The sequence below is a fragment of the Bombina bombina genome, chromosome 9 (assembly GCF_027579735.1).
Source record: "Bombina bombina isolate aBomBom1 chromosome 9, aBomBom1.pri, whole genome shotgun sequence".
NCBI lineage: Eukaryota > Metazoa > Chordata > Amphibia > Anura > Bombinatoridae > Bombina > Bombina bombina.
The window spans coordinates 228,543,970-228,564,798 of NC_069507.1; the positions used below are offsets into that span (position 1 = coordinate 228,543,970).

General features: G+C 36.8%; 1 protein-coding gene across 1 annotated transcript in view; it reads left to right on the top strand.

Moving 5' to 3' along the window:
- The window catches only part of HSPA12A (heat shock protein family A (Hsp70) member 12A), a 124,916-nt gene that overhangs the window by 82,066 nt on the left and 22,021 nt on the right, over positions 1-20,829 (top strand). The window contains 1 exon segment of the mRNA XM_053692983.1: positions 5,074-5,160. Coding sequence (XP_053548958.1) covers positions 5,074-5,160 — 87 coding nt within the window.

Here is a 20,829-nt window from a genome sequence, read left to right on the forward strand (position 1 = left end):
GGTCATCTTGAAGGTGTGATTGGGGTCGTTATCATGTTGGAATACTGCCCTGCGGCCCAGTCTCTGAAGGGAGGGGATAATTCTCTGCTTCAGTATGTCACAGTACATGTTGGCATTCATGGTTCCCTCAATGAACTGTAGCTCCCCAGTGCCGGCAGCACTCATTCAGGCCCAGACCATGACACTCCCACCACCATGCTTGACTGTAGGCAAGACACACTTGTCTTTGTACTCCTCACCTGGTTGCCTCAACACACTCTTGACACCATTTAAACCAAATAAGTTTATATTGGTCTCGTCGGACCACAGGACATGGTTCCAGTAATCCATGTCCTTAGTCTGCTTGTCTTCAGCAAACTGTTTGTGGGCTTTCTTGTGCATCATCTTTAGAAGAGGCTTCCTTCTGGGACGAAAGCCATGCAGACCAATTTAATGCAGTGTTCGGCATATGGTCTGAGCACTGACAGGTTGACCCCCCTGCCCTTCAACCTCTTCAGCAATGCTGGCAGCACTCACGTATTTTTCCCAAAGACAACCTCTGGATATGACGCTGAGCACGTGCACTCAACTTCTTTGGTCGACCATGGCGAGGCCTGTTCTGAGTGGAACCTGTCATGTGAAACCGCTGTATGGCCTTGCCCACCGTGCTGCAGCTCAGTTTCAGGGTCTTGGCAATCTTCTTATAGCCTAGGCCATCTTTATGTAGAGCAATAATTCTTTTTCTCAGATCCTCAGAGAGTTCTTTTCCATGAGGTGCCATGTTGAACTTCCAGTGATCAGTATGAGAGAGTGTGAGAGCGATAACACCAAATTTAACACACCTGCTCCCCATTCACGCTTGCGACCTTGTAACACTAACGAGTCACATGACACTGGGAAAGGAAAATGGCTATTTGGGCCAAATTTGGACATTTCCACTGAGGGGTGTACTCACTTTTGTTGCCAACGGTTTAGATATTAATGGCTGTGTGTTGAGTTATTTTATGGGGAAAGGAAATTTACACAGTTATACAAGTTGTACACTCACTACTTTTACATTATAGCAAAGTGTCATTTCTTCAGTGTTGTCACATAAAAAGATATAATAAAATATTTACAAAAATGTGAGGGGTGTACTGACTTTTGTGGGATAATGTATATGTATTAGTTACAATCGATTATGTGCACAAAAGCTCTGCATATTATAATATCAGCACCAGAAGCTTATAAAAGATCAAATAGACTTTAAAGGATAAGTTTAAAGAAACTTTCCCCCTGTAAAAATGATATATCATGTACAGAAAGATAGCTGTATTTCCTTCCCTCATAAACCAGAATAGCATAAATGGATATTCTAATGCAAATAAATTTAGGATTTAAAGGGACATTAGGCTGTGGGGTACAGCCGCAGTAGCAGGGTTACTACTAACCATGCTATATGTTTCCTCCTGTGTTTGCAGCTCTCTTCAAAGCAGTCCTCCCCTTAATTGTACTGATTTGTCAAGCTCTTTAAAGTAGGCCTTATATGTCTGCTATTTCTGAACAAAGGGGATCCCAAAGAAGCTTTTACAACAATTTATGCCATAATTGCACAAGCTGTTTGTAAATAATTTTAGTAAGAAACCTAAAGTTTGTGAAAAAACCTAACAATTTTTTTTTATCTGATAACATTTGGCAGTGAAATGGTGACATTAAATATACCAAAATGGGCCTAGATCAATACTTTGGGTTGTCTACTAATTATTTTTTATAGTTTTGATAGGTAAATAAAAAAAACAATGCTCTATTTCTGTTTAAATTGAGTGATGGCAAATATGCTAAAAAGGCTCTGGTCTTTTGGGGGAAGTTTTAGTCTGAAATGCCCGGTCCTTAAGGGGTTAATGGTACTGATTTGTCAAGCTCTTCAAAGCAGTCATCCCTTTATGGTACTGATTTGTTAAGCTCTTCAAAGCAGTCCTCCCTTTATGGTACCAATTTGTTAAGCTCTTTAAAATAGTCCTCCCCTTAATAGTACTGATTTGTCAAGCTGTTCAAAGCAGTCCTCTCCTTAATGGTACTGATTTGTCAGCTCTTCAAAGCATCCTCCCCTTAATAGTACTGATTTGTTAAGCTCTTTAAAATAGTCCTCCCCTTAATAGTACTGATTTGTCAAGCTGTTCAAAGCAGTTCTCTCCTTAATAGTACTGATTTGTCAGCTCTTCAAAGCATCCTCCCCTTAATGGCACTGATTTGTCAGCTCTACAAAGCATCCTCCCCTTAATAGTACTGATTTGTCAGCTCTTCAAAGCATCCTCCCCTTAATGGTACTGATTTGTCAACTCTTCAAATCAGTCCTCCCCTTAATGGTACTGATTTGTCAACTCTACAAAGCATGCTCCCCTTAATGGTACTGATTTGTCAGCTCTTCAAAGCATCCTCCCCTTAATGGTACTGATTTGTCAACTCTACAAAGCATGCTCCCCTTAATGGTACTGATTTGTCAGCTCTTCAAAGCATCCTCCCCTTAATGGTACTGATTTGTCAACTCTACAAAGCATCCTCTCCTTAATGGTACTGATTTGTCAACTCTACAAAGCAGTCCTCCCCTTAATGGTACTGATTTGTCAACTCTACAAAGCATGCTCCCCTTAATGGTACTGATTTGTCAGCTCTTCAAAGCATCCTCCCCTTAATGGTACTGATTTGTCAACTCTACAAAGCATGCTCCCCTTAATGGTACTGATTTGTCAGCTCTTCAAAGCATCCTCCCCTTAATGGTACTGATTTGTCAACTCTACAAAGCATCCTCTCCTTAATGGTACTGATTTGACAGCTCTACAAAGCATCCTCCCCTTAATGGTACTGATTTGTCAGCTCTACAAAGCAGTCCTCCCCTTAATGGTACTGATTTGTCTACTCTACAAAGCATGCTCCCCTTAATGGTACTGATTTGTCAGCCCTTCAAAGCATCCTCCCCTTAATGGTACTGATTTGTCAACTCTACAAAGCATCCTCTCCTTAATGGTACTGATTTGTCAACTCTTCAAAGCAGTCCTCTCCATAATGGTACTGATTTGTCAGCTCTACAAAGCATCCTCCCCTTAATGGTACTGATTTGTCAGCTCTACAAAGCAGTCCTCCCCTTAATGGTAATGATTTGTCAGATCTTCAAAGCATCCTCCCCTTAATGGTACTGATTTGTCAGCTCTCCAAAGCAGTCCTCCCCTTAATGGTACTGATTTATCAGCTCTCAAAAGCATCCTCCCCTTAGCATCCTCCCCTTAATGGTACTAATTTGTTAACTCTTCAAAGCATCCTCCCTTTAATGGTACTGATTTTTCAGCTCTTCAAAGCATCCTCCCCTTAATGGTACTAATTTGTTAAGCATCACATCTTCATACTTGGCGCCACTCTGTAACAGAAACAGTCTCATTCATGTATCAGTGACATTGATGGCTTTTTGATGGTTGCATTGAGGTCTTCTGGTTAGCCTACATGATACAGAGCTTTACGTATATTAGCAGCGGTTGCATTGCAAAAAATAAACCTCACATTCTGTACGTATATGTGCTAGCCCGAATCACATCACTATACAACTATAAAAAAGCTGTAAATGTCACGGATATGTGAGTATTCACCACTTATCACAGGGTGCAATAAAACGTGAGCTCCAAGATTGTGGTATGAAAATATGTAGCTTCACAATCGGCACCTGTAAAGGGTTAAAAAGGGAGAACAGCTCTGAAAAAATTTGAATAGTGAGTGGTAAACACTTTGTTAAAGTTGTGTCTAACAGTTTATTCCCATGTACTAGGTGCAACCCAAGGCTGGTAATTAAAGTATGTGTGATTAGTTTCTATAGTGTGTTTGTGTGTGTTGTGTGTGTGTTTTGTGTAGTGTGTATAGTGTGTATAGTGTGTTTGTGTGTGTTTTGTGTAGTGTGTATAGTGTGTATATAGGGTTTTGTCCACCACCTTGTGGTCAGTAGGTATATGTACAGTTTATTTGTCTTATCTAGAATATTATTGTTATGACTGTCCCTTAATGCTTTCACTGCTAGGTACATAATAATTGGATTCAAAGAAGCAACATGTTAATATTTCTTTAAAAAATAAACATACATTTTACTCAAAACTTTAATTGGCGACTCTGTGATATTATAGTGATATACAGCATATAAAATGATCCTATTTGTAGATGTCACAATATCTGTAATGCAGTTGACATTCATGGAAAAAATAAATCACATGAAATACATTATCTTTTTAAAAGCCAGTTCTCACCTATCTAAGAGTAATACTTTATCAAATTGTATCCACTGGCACAAAAAGTCACAGAATTCACTGTACAGAAATTCACTGGAAAGTTTGCAGCTCATGTACTTGAAAAACTTTAAGTGCAAATTGTTAAAAACAAAATCCATGGCTGTGATTGTTTGTTAAATAAAAAACAGAGATCAAATAAACCCTGTAAAGTTTGAATTTGATGGTGTTATATCCTCATTCAGCCTCCTCCACTTTGTTACTATACCCAGACAACCCAGTCTGCACATATGAATTACACAGACTCCACCCCTAAGGTGCTCAAGGACTGATTCTTTATAGGTGCAGACTGCAAACATAGCTTAACCATTATGTACATTCGGAAGTGGCTAGTAAATAAATAAAATAACATTTAGTGCTGCTTATGTCACACCCTTTCTATTAGATAATATATAATATGACTGTTGTATATACACGACATGGCTGTTACTTATTTTCAGCTTCTACCAGATTCTAGATGCACGGCCCACCCCCTGGATACCTGTGTCTGGGAAGTTCCTGTTACACTTTTCAAATAAACATTTTACAGACATGGCAGTGTCTAGACATAAAAAAAATATTGATCTATTATTATTGGTTAGGCACTTAATTATATCAAATATTTTTAATGTTAGATTGTTTTAATTTTGTTTTTGTTTTAATCAGTTTTAGGAAAGCTTAGAGTAAGAATAAATTTTCTTTATACAAAAATATTTGTGTGTGAATGGAAATATTGTAAGACTACTGACCCTGCACTACTATGTGTTTAAACAAATCTTTGACATATTGCTCCACTCTTTTTGCATATGACCAGCTAAAGACCATATACGTCGTAACCGGCAAAGTCGGACGTTTCTGGTGGAAAATGTAATTGGAGAACTTTGGTCAGAACTGGAGGAAGGTATAAACTCTTTAATCTTTCCATCATTTTGAATTAGAAGCTCCTTAGATAGTTAAATCTCTGGCTTAACTCTTATATGAGCTGCCTTGATAAATCTGCTCTAGCGTTTCTTGGTGTCATTAGATTTGCAAAGCTAACATTAAAATCTAAAAATGGTTGCTTCAGCTTGTAAAAGTGCATGCGCATGACTCAACATTTAAAGAATTGGACCAATCAACATCCACAAGCAAATTCAAACTGATGATCAAAAATTCTGATTGGTTGGATTTGTTTATGGCTGTTGGATTGTTCAGTTTCAGAAAATATGAGCCAGAATTATACATGTTTAGTTATGGGCAGTTGTTACAAAAGAAAAACCTCTGAGAACAGTAAAAAAAATAAAAAAATAATGAAAGGTAGCCTTATGATGTTTTATGATATTTTAATACTAAAGTATATATATTTTAAATCTAAGACAATGTCTAGTAATGCAATGTTTGTATATCTCTAACTATATCCATAAGATAATGGGTAGTTTTGTTGAAAATTTGTACCTTTAATGTTGTGAATTGTTATTACATATCAATTACCAGAGTAAATTGAGACATAGGGGCCAAATTATCAAGGTCCTATGGAGCTTGATGCCCCTGTTTCTGCATGCACCTTCAGGCTCTGAGGCAGCGGACAGAAATTAACCTGATCGAATACGATCAGGCTGATTGACACCCCCTGCTAGCGGGCCGATTGGCCGCGAGTCTGCAGTGGGCGGCATTGCACAAGAAGTTCACAAGAACTGCTTGTGCAATGATAAATGCCAACAGCATATGCTGTCAGCATTTATCAATGTGCGGCGGACATCGTATCATGTCCTCTCGCACTATGAAAAATTGGCCCCATCACATTAACTGATATTAACGGGTTAGGCTGCACAGTGTGGGATAAATAAATGCATGTTGAATCTGCCCATTCCAGCTCTTTATATGTATTGGCCCTGAAGAGCTTTATGAGTGGACATACTTGAGAGCTATAACAATGAACAAGACTATGACCAAAAACACTCTTATCTAAAACATATTGATTTCACACAAGAGGCACCAGGGAATCATCATTTGCAGCTAATTCTCATTTATTCTATTTTACTGAGAGTTTTCTATCACACTTACCCAATCAATAATAATCTGCTCAAGAGCAACTTTCAACAGAAGAGTAAATTTTACATTAAATACAGTAAAAACCAGCACTAGCTTTTAGACTCTTCATTATGCACTTTGTGCGTTATGCTCATTTTTCTTTTAATATGAAGCATCTTAAAAGCCATATTGCAGTTATTTAAAAGGACATTATAGAATTTTCAATATTTGCAGAGCAAAAATTATCAAGATTACTAGATTACGAGTGGTGCAATATTGTTTGCACAAGAGCGATATTGGATTTTTGTGGCAATTTAAATTCTGCTCGTATTACAAGTTGAAAGTAAATGCGAACGAGGGAGCTCAATAGTGATTTATGCTGTAATGATTGCCGCAACTTTAGAGCTCTGGTTAACTGTTACACAAAACATAAAAAAATAGATTGAAAAGTACAGTTACACTCATAATAACACTATCTAATAAAAATTATTTTAAAAAAATTGCAATAAAAAGTTTTAAGGGCTCAAAGATACAAAATGTCAGGTGTTCTGAAAAAAACTGGTAAAAATTTCTTTACAAAGGGATCCATAGGAACACATGTATAAATATATATATTCCAAAAACAAGAGTAAAAGGCTATATGCCTGCCAGAAATCCGGTGAGCACAACACCTTAAGAGGCACTTATAAGGAGAGGTTGAAATACAGATGCTGCTAAAAATACAAAAACACGAAGGAAAGAAGCACTCACTCCTCCCTTCAGTTAAACATACCAAACAAAGAAACAAGTACTTATACAGCACAAACTTCAATAGAAATTCCACACTAGTTCGAGTTAACAAAAATAGGTGATAAAAGTCACTATGTACTCACTTTTCAAAACTTCAGAGATACTTCACAGAAATACTGGAAAAAAATGTTTAATTCTCTTCAAAGTTCTTAGCTGGTACTAGTAAGTAGGTAAGATAGATTCAATGTTTTCTTACAGCGCTGAAAGTGTGGACCTATAGCTCCTGTCTATAGTGGGTCCCCAGGTGCCCACTTTTAGAAAATATGTGTCAAAACGTGGTTTAGAAAGGAGCGCCAAATCTTGGCGAGGTCTGGTGCGGTATAGGTGTGAAAATATGGTATTCTGTCTGAGAAATTGTATAGCGCTATAGCTCAGCTACAATTATGGTAGTTGTGCTGTATAGATGTGTAGGTTTTGATATCTAGATATAAGATCTAAGAGTGGCACAGTTGATACATAAAAGCATTTAATACATATTAAACATATAAAACAAGGGTGTCGTTTAAAATATATTTTAACAGAACGGCAAGAAATAATGTGTAAAAACACATAAACACATAAATATCTATAAAAACACGCGTGTTTTGCTTTTTAGCTGTATGTATAATGTCTCATAAAATTCGTCTCATATATAGTTGTGTTGGCATAAATCTGAAAATAATAAACAATAAAAAATAATAAAAAACAATGAAAAGTAAATAATGTCCAATAATCCCTTCTCAAAGTTAAGAGATATATAAAAAAAAAGGTTAAGTAGTGTCCAAAAATCCCTTCTCAAAGTTAAGAGATATAAATAGATTTTCACATGTGTATCCAAAAAATAAACTGTCCAAATTTAAGTGTTGTCCAAAAACGTGGTATAAATGAATAGTGCAAATCCAGCAGATTCAAAAGTTCTATTAAAAAAGCTTTGCAAAAAACATTTCAAAGAGACATTTAAAAAACATCAAAATGAAGGTAGAAAAAAAGGTCTATCAAAATATGGTGACAAAGAATAATCCGTGAAGTCAATCCAAAATAGTGATAAAAATAAGTCCAAAAAAGATGTAAAATATCCAAAAGATAAAAAACAAAAAATAAATGATTAGTATGTGCACAAACTAGTGAGAGTGATCCCAAAAAGGGGGCTTATGTGGAGGGGTTATGTTTCCATGTAGAAAAATTATTTGCTGTATAAAAAGAAAAAAGAAAAAAGAAAAATAAGCAAAAATACAAAAATATAAATAAAAATAATCCTAGGGAATCTTCAAACCCTGAAAATAAAAGATAATAACAATAGTGTAATACTGTATTATAATTCAACAATCAAGGAATAAATAGCTCACCATAGCTCTGTCAACGCGTTTCGGCCCTCAAGAGAGGCCTTTATCAAGACTATAGTATGGTGTGGGTGAGCTGAGGACTTTATACCTTTCTCTAACCAATCAAATTGCATTGAAATTGCGCCAAATTTTTGCGCCAAAATTTCGCGCCAAAAATGTGGTACCGGAAGTGTTGAGCCGGAAGTGCTCATCTGTATAAAAAAAAAAAAAAAAAAAGTTCACATTTGTCTCTGTATCATTTAGATAAGGCTTTTATTTAGAGTTTGTCTATGTTTATTAAACATTGTCTATGTTGTTCCTAATGTGTTTATTCGTGTTATGTGCCTTAGTAGTTAGCTGTGGGGTCAAATGTTATGGTTTGCCGGTGTTTTTTTTAACCGGAAATGGCCGCTGAGATGTAAACATCCGGTTAAGCTATATCGGATGTTATGGGTGAGGCGGAAGTGGTATTTACTCTGTACCAATCAGATCCGGAGGGGCAGAAAGCAGTTATCCCACATGTAGAGCCAGTTTTACAACTTGGCATGAAATATATGACAAAATACCGGTACGTTTCTGAACCGGAAGTAGCCGGAAAAAGTAAGATACTTTAACATCCGGTAAGATTGAGCCGGATGTTGCACCTTACCGGTCATGGTTAAACCGGAAGTGGTGTGTATCCTAGCCTATTCAAATTCAAAGGGACAAAAAGTGTTAACCTTGGTATTTGTCTAGTGAACAAAATCAATGTAGGGATCACGGTACAGAGAGTGTATATTGTAAAATACACAGTTTATATATATTGGAAAATATATATATATATCGAAAAATACATAATCTAATAAATAGAGATCTAAAAACCTTAAAGGAACTTTTGGAAACTTTCTAAAAAACTTTTTAGGATAAAAATATAAAAGATATGTAGTATAAAGAAAAACTTTTTTACAATGCATCTATGATTGGTTAGAAAATCTATAGAAGGAGTACATTTGTATCAACCTGTATTCTCTTTTTGTCATGTGCAATATTGGGTATTGGAAGTCTTATTTTCTATCTAAATGTGCCTGGTATAAAAATTAGTTAACCATGTGCGCACTATGATAGGAGTTTTTTGAAATCTGATGTGGATATGAAGGAAACTTGTCTCATACAAGTATATGAATGTATTTATGTAGATTGTGAGATCAATGGGTACTTTTATCGATCTAATTGATTAGTTGTTTTTTGGGGAATTGTGAATTTAAATTTGTTATGAGGTGTAATCATGTTGTTGGTATTGGGATTATGTTACCTCTATACACATTTTAAATTGTGTTTATATTCTTATGAAGAGTCAGGCTTCGGTTACTTTCTAACTTATTCTGTTAGATATTTCCCAGATGGAGAGGTTGCTAAGTCAAGTGTCTCTTATGCTGTTGACATATTATGGGATCATATCTTGTTAATATTATTGGCATCTCATATGCTGTTGACATATTAGGGGATCATATCTTGTTAATGTTATTGGCATCTCTATAGTCTCTCTGTATGTGTAATAAGGTTTGTTGGAACTCATCTTATGGCTATTTGAGTAGAGCAATAAAAATAAAGATGATTAGATTGGCTTTAGAGATCCTAATATAGATCTTTGTGTGGATCTATGCAGGACATCTTCATTAGATATATTTTGTTCTTGTCGTGTCATATATTGACCTCGTTATGTTTTCTTTATTGTTTTCCTTCTGTATGAGGGCAGCAGTGTTTTCCGAATAGATATTCAGAAGTCAAATTTATGTGTGTTTCAAGCTTAAAAGATGTGAGAGGTCTTCCTTGTTGTTCAGACCCTTCGGGTAGAGACAATCCAGCTCAAATATCCATCTGGATTCCGCGATTAGGAGCTTCTTTTCATAGTTGCCTCCCCTCCAATTAGGCTTTACTATCTGGATACCATAGAAGTTTAGATCCTTGATGTTTCCTTTGTGTTTAATAGAAAAGTGTCTATACAGTGCGGTGTCTGTGCTGCCATGTTCAATCTGTAGCACATGTTCCCGTATTCTGTCTTTTAGGCATCTCGAGGTTTGTCCGACGTATTGTAGTCCACATTTGCATTGTATTATGTAAATTACCCCCTTGCTGCTGCATCTGATCAGATCCTTTATTTCATGTTTGATACTGGAGTTGTGCGGTGAAAAGTTTTTGATTTTCAAGCCTCTCTTACACGCCTTGCAGCTCGGGCATGGGAAAAAACCTTTTATGGGTTTCCCGGATATATCTCTCGTCTGAGGTGTTGTTGGGCGTGGAATGCTAGGAGATAGAATGTTCTTAAGGTTATCTGATTTTCTATAGATAAATTTCGGTCTGTTGATGAGTGTTTCGCCAATTGTGTCGTCATCCTTCAGTAGATGCCAGTGCTTTTCTATTATTTTCTCGATGGTTCTCCTGTTTTCGCTGTACTGCGTGATAAAGGCAACCTCTATGGAGTCGGTGTTCATGTCTCTCCTAATTCTCTTGTCTTTATACTTGAGAAGTTCCTTGCGATCCTTTTGCCTGACTTCTTCTATATCTTTGTGGAGTTTTTCCTCTTCATATCCTCTCTCAAGAAAGCGTTTTTTCAGTTCTTCCGCCTGGGTTTCCCATAAAATGGGGTCCGAACAGTTCTTTTTCAATCTTAGTAACTGTCCCTTTGGTATATTCTCCTTCCATTTGAAATGATGGCAGCTGTCCCTGTGGACATAGTTGTTACAATCCACAGGTTTAAAAAATGTTGAAGTCTGAAGTTTCCCATTTTTTATGGTAATTTTTAGATCGAGGAATGTGATTTCCTTGTCACTGATCTCGTAGGTAAATTTCAGGTTGTTGGTGTTGTTATTCATAACCCTTATAGTGTGTTCTAAATCTTCTTTGGAGCCTTTCCATATCAGGAGGATGTCATCTATGTACCTGTAGTAGGAGACTTTACATGGGCAAATGGGAACACATATTTTGGGAGTCGTGCCCAGCCGGCGCGGACCTAGTCTCCTACTACAGGTACATAGATGACATCCTCCTGATATGGAAAGGCTCCAAAGAAGATTTAGAACACACTATAAGGGTTATGAATAACAACACCAACAACCTGAAATTTACCTACGAGATCAGTGACAAGGAAATCACATTCCTCGATCTAAAAATTACCATCAAAAATGGGAAACTTCAGACTTCAACATTTTTTAAACCTGTGGATTGTAACAACTATGTCCACAGGGACAGCTGCCATCATTTCAAATGGAAGGAGAATATACCAAAGGGACAGTTACTAAGATTGAAAAAGAACTGTTCGGACCCCATTTTATGGGAAACCCAGGCGGAAGAACTGAAAAAACGCTTTCTTGAGAGAGGATATGAAGAGGAAAAACTCCACAAAGATATAGAAGAAGTCAGGCAAAAGGATCGCAAGGAACTTCTCAAGTATAAAGACAAGAGAATTAGGAGAGACATGAACACCGACTCCATAGAGGTTGCCTTTATCACGCAGTACAGCGAAAACAGGAGAACCATCGAGAAAATAATAGAAAAGCACTGGCATCTACTGAAGGATGACGACACAATTGGCGAAACACTCATCAACAGACCGAAATTTATCTATAGAAAATCAGATAACCTTAAGAACATTCTATCTCCTAGCATTCCACGCCCAACAACACCTCAGACGAGAGATATATCCGGGAAACCCATAAAAGGTTTTTTCCCATGCCCGAGCTGCAAGGCGTGTAAGAGAGGCTTGAAAATCAAAAACTTTTCACCGCACAACTCCAGTATCAAACATGAAATAAAGGATCTGATCAGATGCAGCAGCAAGGGGGTAATTTACATAATACAATGCAAATGTGGACTACAATACGTCGGACAAACCTCGAGATGCCTAAAAGACAGAATACGGGAACATGTGCTACAGATTGAACATGGCAGCACAGACACCGCACTGTATAGACACTTTTCTATTAAACACAAAGGAAACATCAAGGATCTAAACTTCTATGGTATCCAGATAGTAAAGCCTAATTGGAGGGGAGGCAACTATGAAAAGAAGCTCCTAATCGCGGAATCCAGATGGATATTTGAGCTGGATTGTCTCAACCCGAAGGGTCTGAACAACAAGGAAGACCTCTCACATCTTTTAAGCTTGAAACACACATAAATTTGACTTCTGAATATCTATTCGGAAAACACTGCTGCCCTCATACAGAAGGAAAACAATAAAGAAAACATAACGAGGTCAATATATGACACGACAAGAACAAAATATATCTAATGAAGATGTCCTGCATAGATCCACACAAAGATCTATATTAGGATCTCTAAAGCCAATCTAATCATCTTTATTTTTATTGCTCTACTCAAATAGCCATAAGATGAGTTCCAACAAACCTTATTACACATACAGAGAGACTATAGAGATGCCAATAACATTAACAAGATATGATCCCCTAATATGTCAACAGCATATGAGATGCCAATAATATTAACAAGATATGATCCCATAATATGTCAACAGCATAAGAGACACTTGACTTAGCAACCTCTCCATCTGGGAAATATCTAACAGAATAAGTTAGAAAGTAACCGAAGCCTGACTCTTCATAAGAATATAAACACAATTTAAAATGTGTATAGAGGTAACATAATCCCAATACCAACAACATGATTACACCTCATAACAAATTTAAATTCACAATTCCCCAAAAGACAACTAATCAATTAGATCGATAAAAGTACCCATTGATCTCACAATCTACATAAATACATTCATATACTTGTATGAGACAAGTTTCCTTCATATCCACATCAGATTTCAAAAAACTCCTATCATAGTGCGCACATGGTTAACTAATTTTTATACCAGGCACATTTAGATAGAAAATAAGACTTCCAATACCCAATATTGCACATGACAAAAAGAGAATACAGGTTGATACAAATGTACTCCTTCTATAGATTTTCTAACCAATCATAGATGCATTGTAAAAAAGTTTTTCTTTATACTACATATCTTTTATATTTTTATCCTAAAAAGTTTTTTGAAAGTTTCCAAAAGTTCCTTTAAGGTTTTTAGATCTCTATTTATTAGATTATGTATTTTTCGATATATATATATATTTTCCAATATATATAAACTGTGTATTTTACAATATACACTCTCTGTACCGTGATCCCTACATTGATTTTGTTCACTAGACAAATACCAAGGTTAACACTTTTTGTCCCTTTGAATTTGAATAGGCTAGGATACACACCACTTCCGGTTTAACCATGACCGGTAAGGTGCAACATCCGGCTCAATCTTACCGGATGTTAAAGTATCTTACTTTTTCCGGCTACTTCCGGTTCAGAAACGTACCGGTATTTTGTCATATATTTCATGCCAAGTTGTAAAACTGGCTCTACATGTGGGATAACTGCTTTCTGCCCCTCCGGATCTGATTGGTACAGAGTAAATACCACTTCCGCCTCACCCATAACATCCGATATAGCTTAACCGGATGTTTACATCTCAGCGGCCATTTCCGGTTAAAAAAAACACCGGCAAACCATAACATTTGACCCCACAGCTAACTACTAAGGCACATAACACGAATAAACACATTAGGAACAACATAGACAATGTTTAATAAACATAGACAAACTCTAAATAAAAGCCTTATCTAAATGATACAGAGACAAATGTGAACTTTTTTTTTTTTTTTTTTTTTTTTATACAGATGAGCACTTCCGGCTCAACACTTCCGGTACCACATTTTTGGCGCGAAATTTTGGCGCGAAATTTTGGCGCAAAAATTTGGCGCAATTTCAATGCAATTTGATTGGTTAGAGAAAGGTATAAAGTCCTCAGCTCACCCACACCATACTATAGTCTTGATAAAGGCCTCTCTTGAGGGCCGAAACGCGTTGACAGAGCTATGGTGAGCTATTTATTCCTTGATTGTTGAATTATAATACAGTATTACACTATTGTTATTATCTTTTATTTTCAGGGTTTGAAGATTCCCTAGGATTATTTTTATTTATATTTTTGTATTTTTGCTTATTTTTCTTTTTTCTTTTTTCTTTTTATACAGCAAATAATTTTTCTACATGGAAACATAACCCCTCCACATAAGCCCCCTTTTTGGGATCACTCTCACTAGTTTGTGCACATACTAATCATTTATTTTTTGTTTTTTATCTTTTGGATATTTTACATCTTTTTTGGACTTATTTTTATCACTATTTTGGATTGACTTCACGGATTATTCTTTGTCACCATATTTTGATAGACCTTTTTTTCTACCTTCATTTTGATGTTTTTTAAATGTCTCTTTGAAATGTTTTTTGCAAAGCTTTTTTAATAGAACTTTTGAATCTGCTGGATTTGCACTATTCATTTATACCACGTTTTTGGACAACACTTAAATTTGGACAGTTTATTTTTTGGATACACATGTGAAAATCTATTTATATCTCTTAACTTTGAGAAGGGATTTTTGGACACTACTTAACCTTTTTTTTTATATATCTCTTAACTTTGAGAAGGGATTATTGGACATTATTTACTTTTCATTGTTTTTTATTATTTTTTATTGTTTATTATTTTCAGATTTATGCCAACACAACTATATATGAGACGAATTTTATGAGACATTATACATACAGCTAAAAAGCAAAACACGCGTGTTTTTATAGATATTTATGTGTTTATGTGTTTTTACACATTATTTCTTGCCGTTCTGTTAAAATATATTTTAAACGACACCCTTGTTTTATATGTTTAATATGTATTAAATGCTTTTATGTATCAACTGTGCCACTCTTAGATCTTATATCTAGATATCAAAACCTACACATCTATACAGCACAACTACCATAATTGTAGCTGAGCTATAGCGCTATACAATTTCTCAGACAGAATACCATATTTTCACACCTATACCGCACCAGACCTCGCCAAGATTTGGCGCTCCTTTCTAAACCACGTTTTGACACTAGTAAGTAGGTAAGGTAAGCATCTCAAGGGAGGAAATTCATCTCCACAATGGCTGCCTTCAATGAGTATGAAAGGAACGCCCAGCTTCCTGCTTTAATCCATGATAGGTATCGCAGGGATGTATTCACTTCGTAGTTTGTGTGGTCTAGCAGTTCCTTTAGCGGGGTGGTGTACAGCCTCCTCCAGCTTCCGGTGCTGCGGACTCGTCCGTGATGACCCAATGGATCCAGGAAGAGCCCTGGTGTTCCTCTGCACCTGTCGGAAAGTGCCTCGGATGGTAGGTGCCTTATGCCATCTGCGGTTACAGTGGGAATCCAGGAAGGACCCAGGTTGTTCCTCCATGTTTGCTGGGGAGCATCTCATTGGGAGTTGTCTTTGCTAGTGATGTCAGTACAGGCCTCAGCTGATGACTTCTTGAGTCCAATCAGAGGGCTATCACCTCAACTATTCAAATCATGGGAGTGAATTGAAAGTAGCACAAAAAGTATGCCCGGAGTCGGCTCCCTTTTGCCAGGTATATACTAGAGCAGTGTTTCTCAACTCCAGACTTTAAGTACCTGGACTCAACAAGTCATCAGCTGACCGCTGTACTGAGGTCACCAGCACAGACGCAACTCCTATCCGAGCCGCTATCCAGGTCCTTCCAGAATTCTCACTGTGACCAAAGACAGCATAAGGCATCTACCATCCGAGGCACTGTCCGGCAGATGCGGAGGAACACCAAGGCTCTTCCTGGATCCACTGGGTTATTGCGGACAAGGACTCAGCAGCACCGGAAGCTGGAGGAGGCTGTACACCACCCCGCTAAAGGAACTGCTAGACCACACAAACTACGAAGAGAATAAATCATAGCGCCACCTATCAGGGATTAAAGCAGGAAGCTGGCCGTTCCTTTCATACTCATTGAAGGCAGCCGTTGTGGAGATGAATTTCCTCCCTTGAGATGCTTACCTTACCTCATAGGATTGAGGTTATTTCTTGTGAGTATTTCTGTTAAACTACTACCAGCTAAGAACTGAATTAAGAGAATTGAACATTTTTGTTTCCAGTATTTCTGTGAAGTATCTCTGTGAAGTTTTGAAAAGTGTATACATAGTGACTTTTATCACCTATTTTTGTTAACTCGAACTAGTGTGCAATTTCTATTGCAGTTTGCACTGTATATGTACTTGTTTCTTTGTTTGGTATAAATACACTACCGGGGTATTATGTATATAAATATATATGCATGTATTTCTATACAAATATATTGATAGACATATATACACATATAAATACAGATATTCATATGTATAGAAATACATACATATATCTCATTGCAATCCTGCACTGGCGGCTGTCATTTTTTTTTGTTCAAAACTAGGCTCCATTAAAGTCTATGGGGGAATACGATCCTGCATTCGCAACTTAGCTAAGTCTTTTTTTCTGTGCGAGTATGCAAGCCAGAGAGCACAAAAGATTTACTTTAATACGTGTGCAGCTGGGCACACGATTGTAAAAAAAGGTGAGCGCAGATAAAGCACTCGCGGGAGAGCATATTTGCACTCCACTCATAATTTAGCCTTAAGTGCGTTTAAAATTACCTTTGAGAAATTTTGGCCTAGATTTGGAGTTTGGCGTTAGCCGTGAAAACCAGCGTTAGAGGCTCCTAACGTTGGTTTTAGGCTACCTCCGGTATTTGGAGTCACTCAAAAAAGGGTCTAACGCTCACTTTTCAGCCGCGACTTTTCCATACCGCAGATCCCCTTACGTAAATTGCGTATCCTATCTTTTCAATGGGATTTTTATAACTCCGGTATTTAGAGTCGTGTCTGAAGTGAGTGTTAGACATCTAACGACAAAACTCCAGCCGCAGGAAAAAAGTCAGTAGTTAAGAGCTTTCTGGGCTAACGCCGGTTTATAAAGCTCTTAACTACTGTACTCTAAAGTACACTGACACCCATAAACTACCTATGTACCCCTAAACCGAGGTCCCCCCACATCGCCGCAACTCGATTAAATTTTTTTAACCCCTAATCTGCCAACCGCCAACTACGTTATCCTTATGTACCCCTAATCTGCTGCCCCTAACACCGCCGACCCCTATATTATATTTATTAACAGAAGAAAGTGTGAGAGAGGGATAGCGCTAACGAGTAGCTGAGAGCCAAAATATCTGATAAAAACTCATATGAGATAGTACATCAGTGGTATGAATAAAAAGTGAAAAGAACGTGGATAAAAATAAGTTGATATAAATATATATAGTAAAAAAGATCCAATTAAAATTAGCGTATCTAAATTGCCAAAAAAGGGGATTGAATATATGTGTTCAAATGAATCAATATTTATTATAACAATGTAAAATACATATTAAAATAGATTCTAACAAATAACTCCTAAAAAAGATGCCGGCATCAGTAAAAGATTGTTATATATATATATATATATATATATATAAAACAATCTATATGACCTAAAGAATGTGCGATGAGTTAATCTAAATACATATATAAAATCTACAATATTAAAATCTGCAATTATAATTGAGTGGCTATCTAAAATTCTAAAATTCTAAACAGAATTATTAGCAGCATATATAACTAAACAGAATTTGTAGCAGCATATATAACTAAAAAGTCTATTATAAAGTGCTTAATAGCAGTGTTCCCAAAATGGAGCTGATCCGTGGGTGATATTGTTACCAGTATGATCTCCTTAGAGGGTAATGTTACCAGTGTGTCAATCCAAAGACAGGGTAATTATATTTATTAACCCCTAATCTGCCCCCCTCAACGTCGCCTCCACCTGCCTACACTTATTAACCCCTAATCTGCCGAGCGGACCGCACCGCTACTATAATAAAGTTATTAACCCCTAATCCGCCTCACTAACCCTATAATAAATAGTATTAACCCCTAACCTGCCCTCCCTAACATCGCCGACACCTAACTTCAATTATTAACCCCTAATCTGCCGACCGGAGCTCACCGCTATTCTAATAAATGTATTAACCCCTAAAGCTAAGTCTAACCCTAACACTAACACCCCCCTAAGTTAAATATAATTTACATCTAACGAAATTAATTATCTCTTATTAAATAAATTATTCCTATTTAAAGCTAAATACTTACCTGTAAAATAAATCCTAATATAGCTACAATATAAATTATAATTATATTATAGCTATTTTAGGATTAATATTTATTTTACAGGCAACTTTGTAATTATTTTAACCATGTACAATAGCTATTAAATAGTTAAGAACTATTTAATAGTTACCTAGTTAAAATAATTACAAAATTACCTGTAAAATAAATCCTAACCTAAGTTACAATTAAACCTAACACTATACTATCATTAAATTAATTAAATAAAATACCTACAATTACCTACAATTAAACCTAACACTACACTATCAATAAATAAATTAAATACAATTCCTACAAATAACTACAATGAAATAAACTAACTAAAGTACAAAAAATAAAAAAGAACTAAGTTACAAAAAATAAAAAAATATTTACAAACATAAGAAAAATATTACAACAATTTTAAACTAATTACACCTACTCTAAGCCCCCTAATAAAATAACAAAGACACCCAAAATAAAAAATGCCCTACCCTATTCTAAATTACTAAAGTTCAAAGCTCTTTTACCTTACCAGCCCTGAACAGGGCCCTTTGCGGGGCATGCCCCAAGAAGTTCAGCTCTTTTGCCTGTAAAAAAAAACATACAATACCCCCCCCAACATTACAACCCACCACCCACATACCCCTAATCTAACCCAAACCCCCCTTAAATAAACCTAACACTAAGCCCCTGAAGATCATCCTACCTTGTCTTCACCTCACCAGGTATCACCGATCCGTCCTGGCTCCAAAATCTTCATCCAACCCAAGCGGGGGCTGGCGATCCATCATCCGGTGGCTGAAGAGGTCCAGAAGAGGCTCCAAAGTCTTCATCCTATCCGGGAAGAAGAGGCGATCCGGACCGGCAACCATCTTGATCCAAGCGGCATCTTCTATCTTCATCCGATGACGACCGGCTCCATCCTGAAGACCTCCACCGCGGACCCATCTTCTTCCGGCGACGTCCAACTGAAGAATGAAGGTTCCTTTAAGGGACGTCATCCAAGATGGTGTCCCTCGAATTCCGATTGGCTGATAGGATTCTATTAGCCAATCGGAATTAAGGTAGGAAAAATCTGATTGGCTAATCCAATCAGCCAATCAGATTGAGCTCACATTCTATTGGCTGATCGGAACAGCCAATAGAATGCGAGCTCAATCTGATTGGCTGATTGGATCAGCCAATCGGATTGAACTTGATTCTGATTGGCTGATTCCATCAGCCAATCAGAATATTCCTACCTTATTTCCGATTGGCTGATAGAATCCTATCAGCCAATCGGAATTCGAGGGACGCCATCTTGGATGACGTCCCTTAAAGGAACCGTCATTCTTCAGTTGGACGTCGCCGGAAGAAGATGGGTCCGCGGTGGAGGTCTTCAGGATGGAGCCGGTCGTCATCGGATGAAGATAGAAGATGCCGCTTGGATCAAGATGGTTGCCGGTCCGGATCGCCTCTTCTTCCCAGATAGGATGAAGACTTTGGAGCCTCTTCTGGACCTCTTCAGCCACCGGATGATGGATCGCCAGCCCCCGCTTGGGTTGGATGAAGATTTTGGAGCCAGGACGGATCGGTGATACCTGGTGAGGTGAAGACAAGGTAGGATGATCTTCAGGGGCTTAGTGTTAGGTTTATTTAAGGGGGGTTCGGGTTAGATTAGGGGAATGTGGGTGGTGGGTTGTAATGTTGGGGGGGGGGTATTGTATGTTTTTTTTTACAGGCAAAAGAGCTGAACTTCTTGGGGCATGCCCCGCAAAGGGCCCTGTTCAGGGCTGGTAAGGTAAAAGAGCTTTGAACTTTAGTAATTTAGAATAGGGTAGGGCATTTTTTATTTTGGGGGTCTTTGTTATTTTATTAGGGGGCTTAGAGTAGGTGTAATTAGTTTAAAATTGTTGTAATATTTTTCTTATGTTTGTAAATATTTTTTTATTTTTTGTAACTTAGTTCTTTTTTATTTTTTGTACTTTAGTTAGTTTATTTCATTGTAGTTATTTGTAGGAATTGTATTTAATTTATTTATTGATAGTGTAGTGTTAGGTTTAATTGTAGGTAATTGTAGGTATTTTATTTAATTAATTTAATGATAGTATAGTGTTAGGTTTAATTGTAACTTAGGTTAGGATTTATTTTACAGGTAATTTTGTAATTATTTTAACTAGGTAACTATTAAATAGTTCTTAACTATTTAATAGCTATTGTACATGGTTAAAATAATTACAAAGTTGCCTGTAAAATAAATATTAATCCTAAAATAGCTATAATGTAATAATAATTTATATTGTAGCTATATTAGGATTTATTTTACAGGTAAGTATTTAGCTTTAAATAGGAATAATTTATTTAATAAGAGATGATTAATTTCGTTAGATGTAAATTAT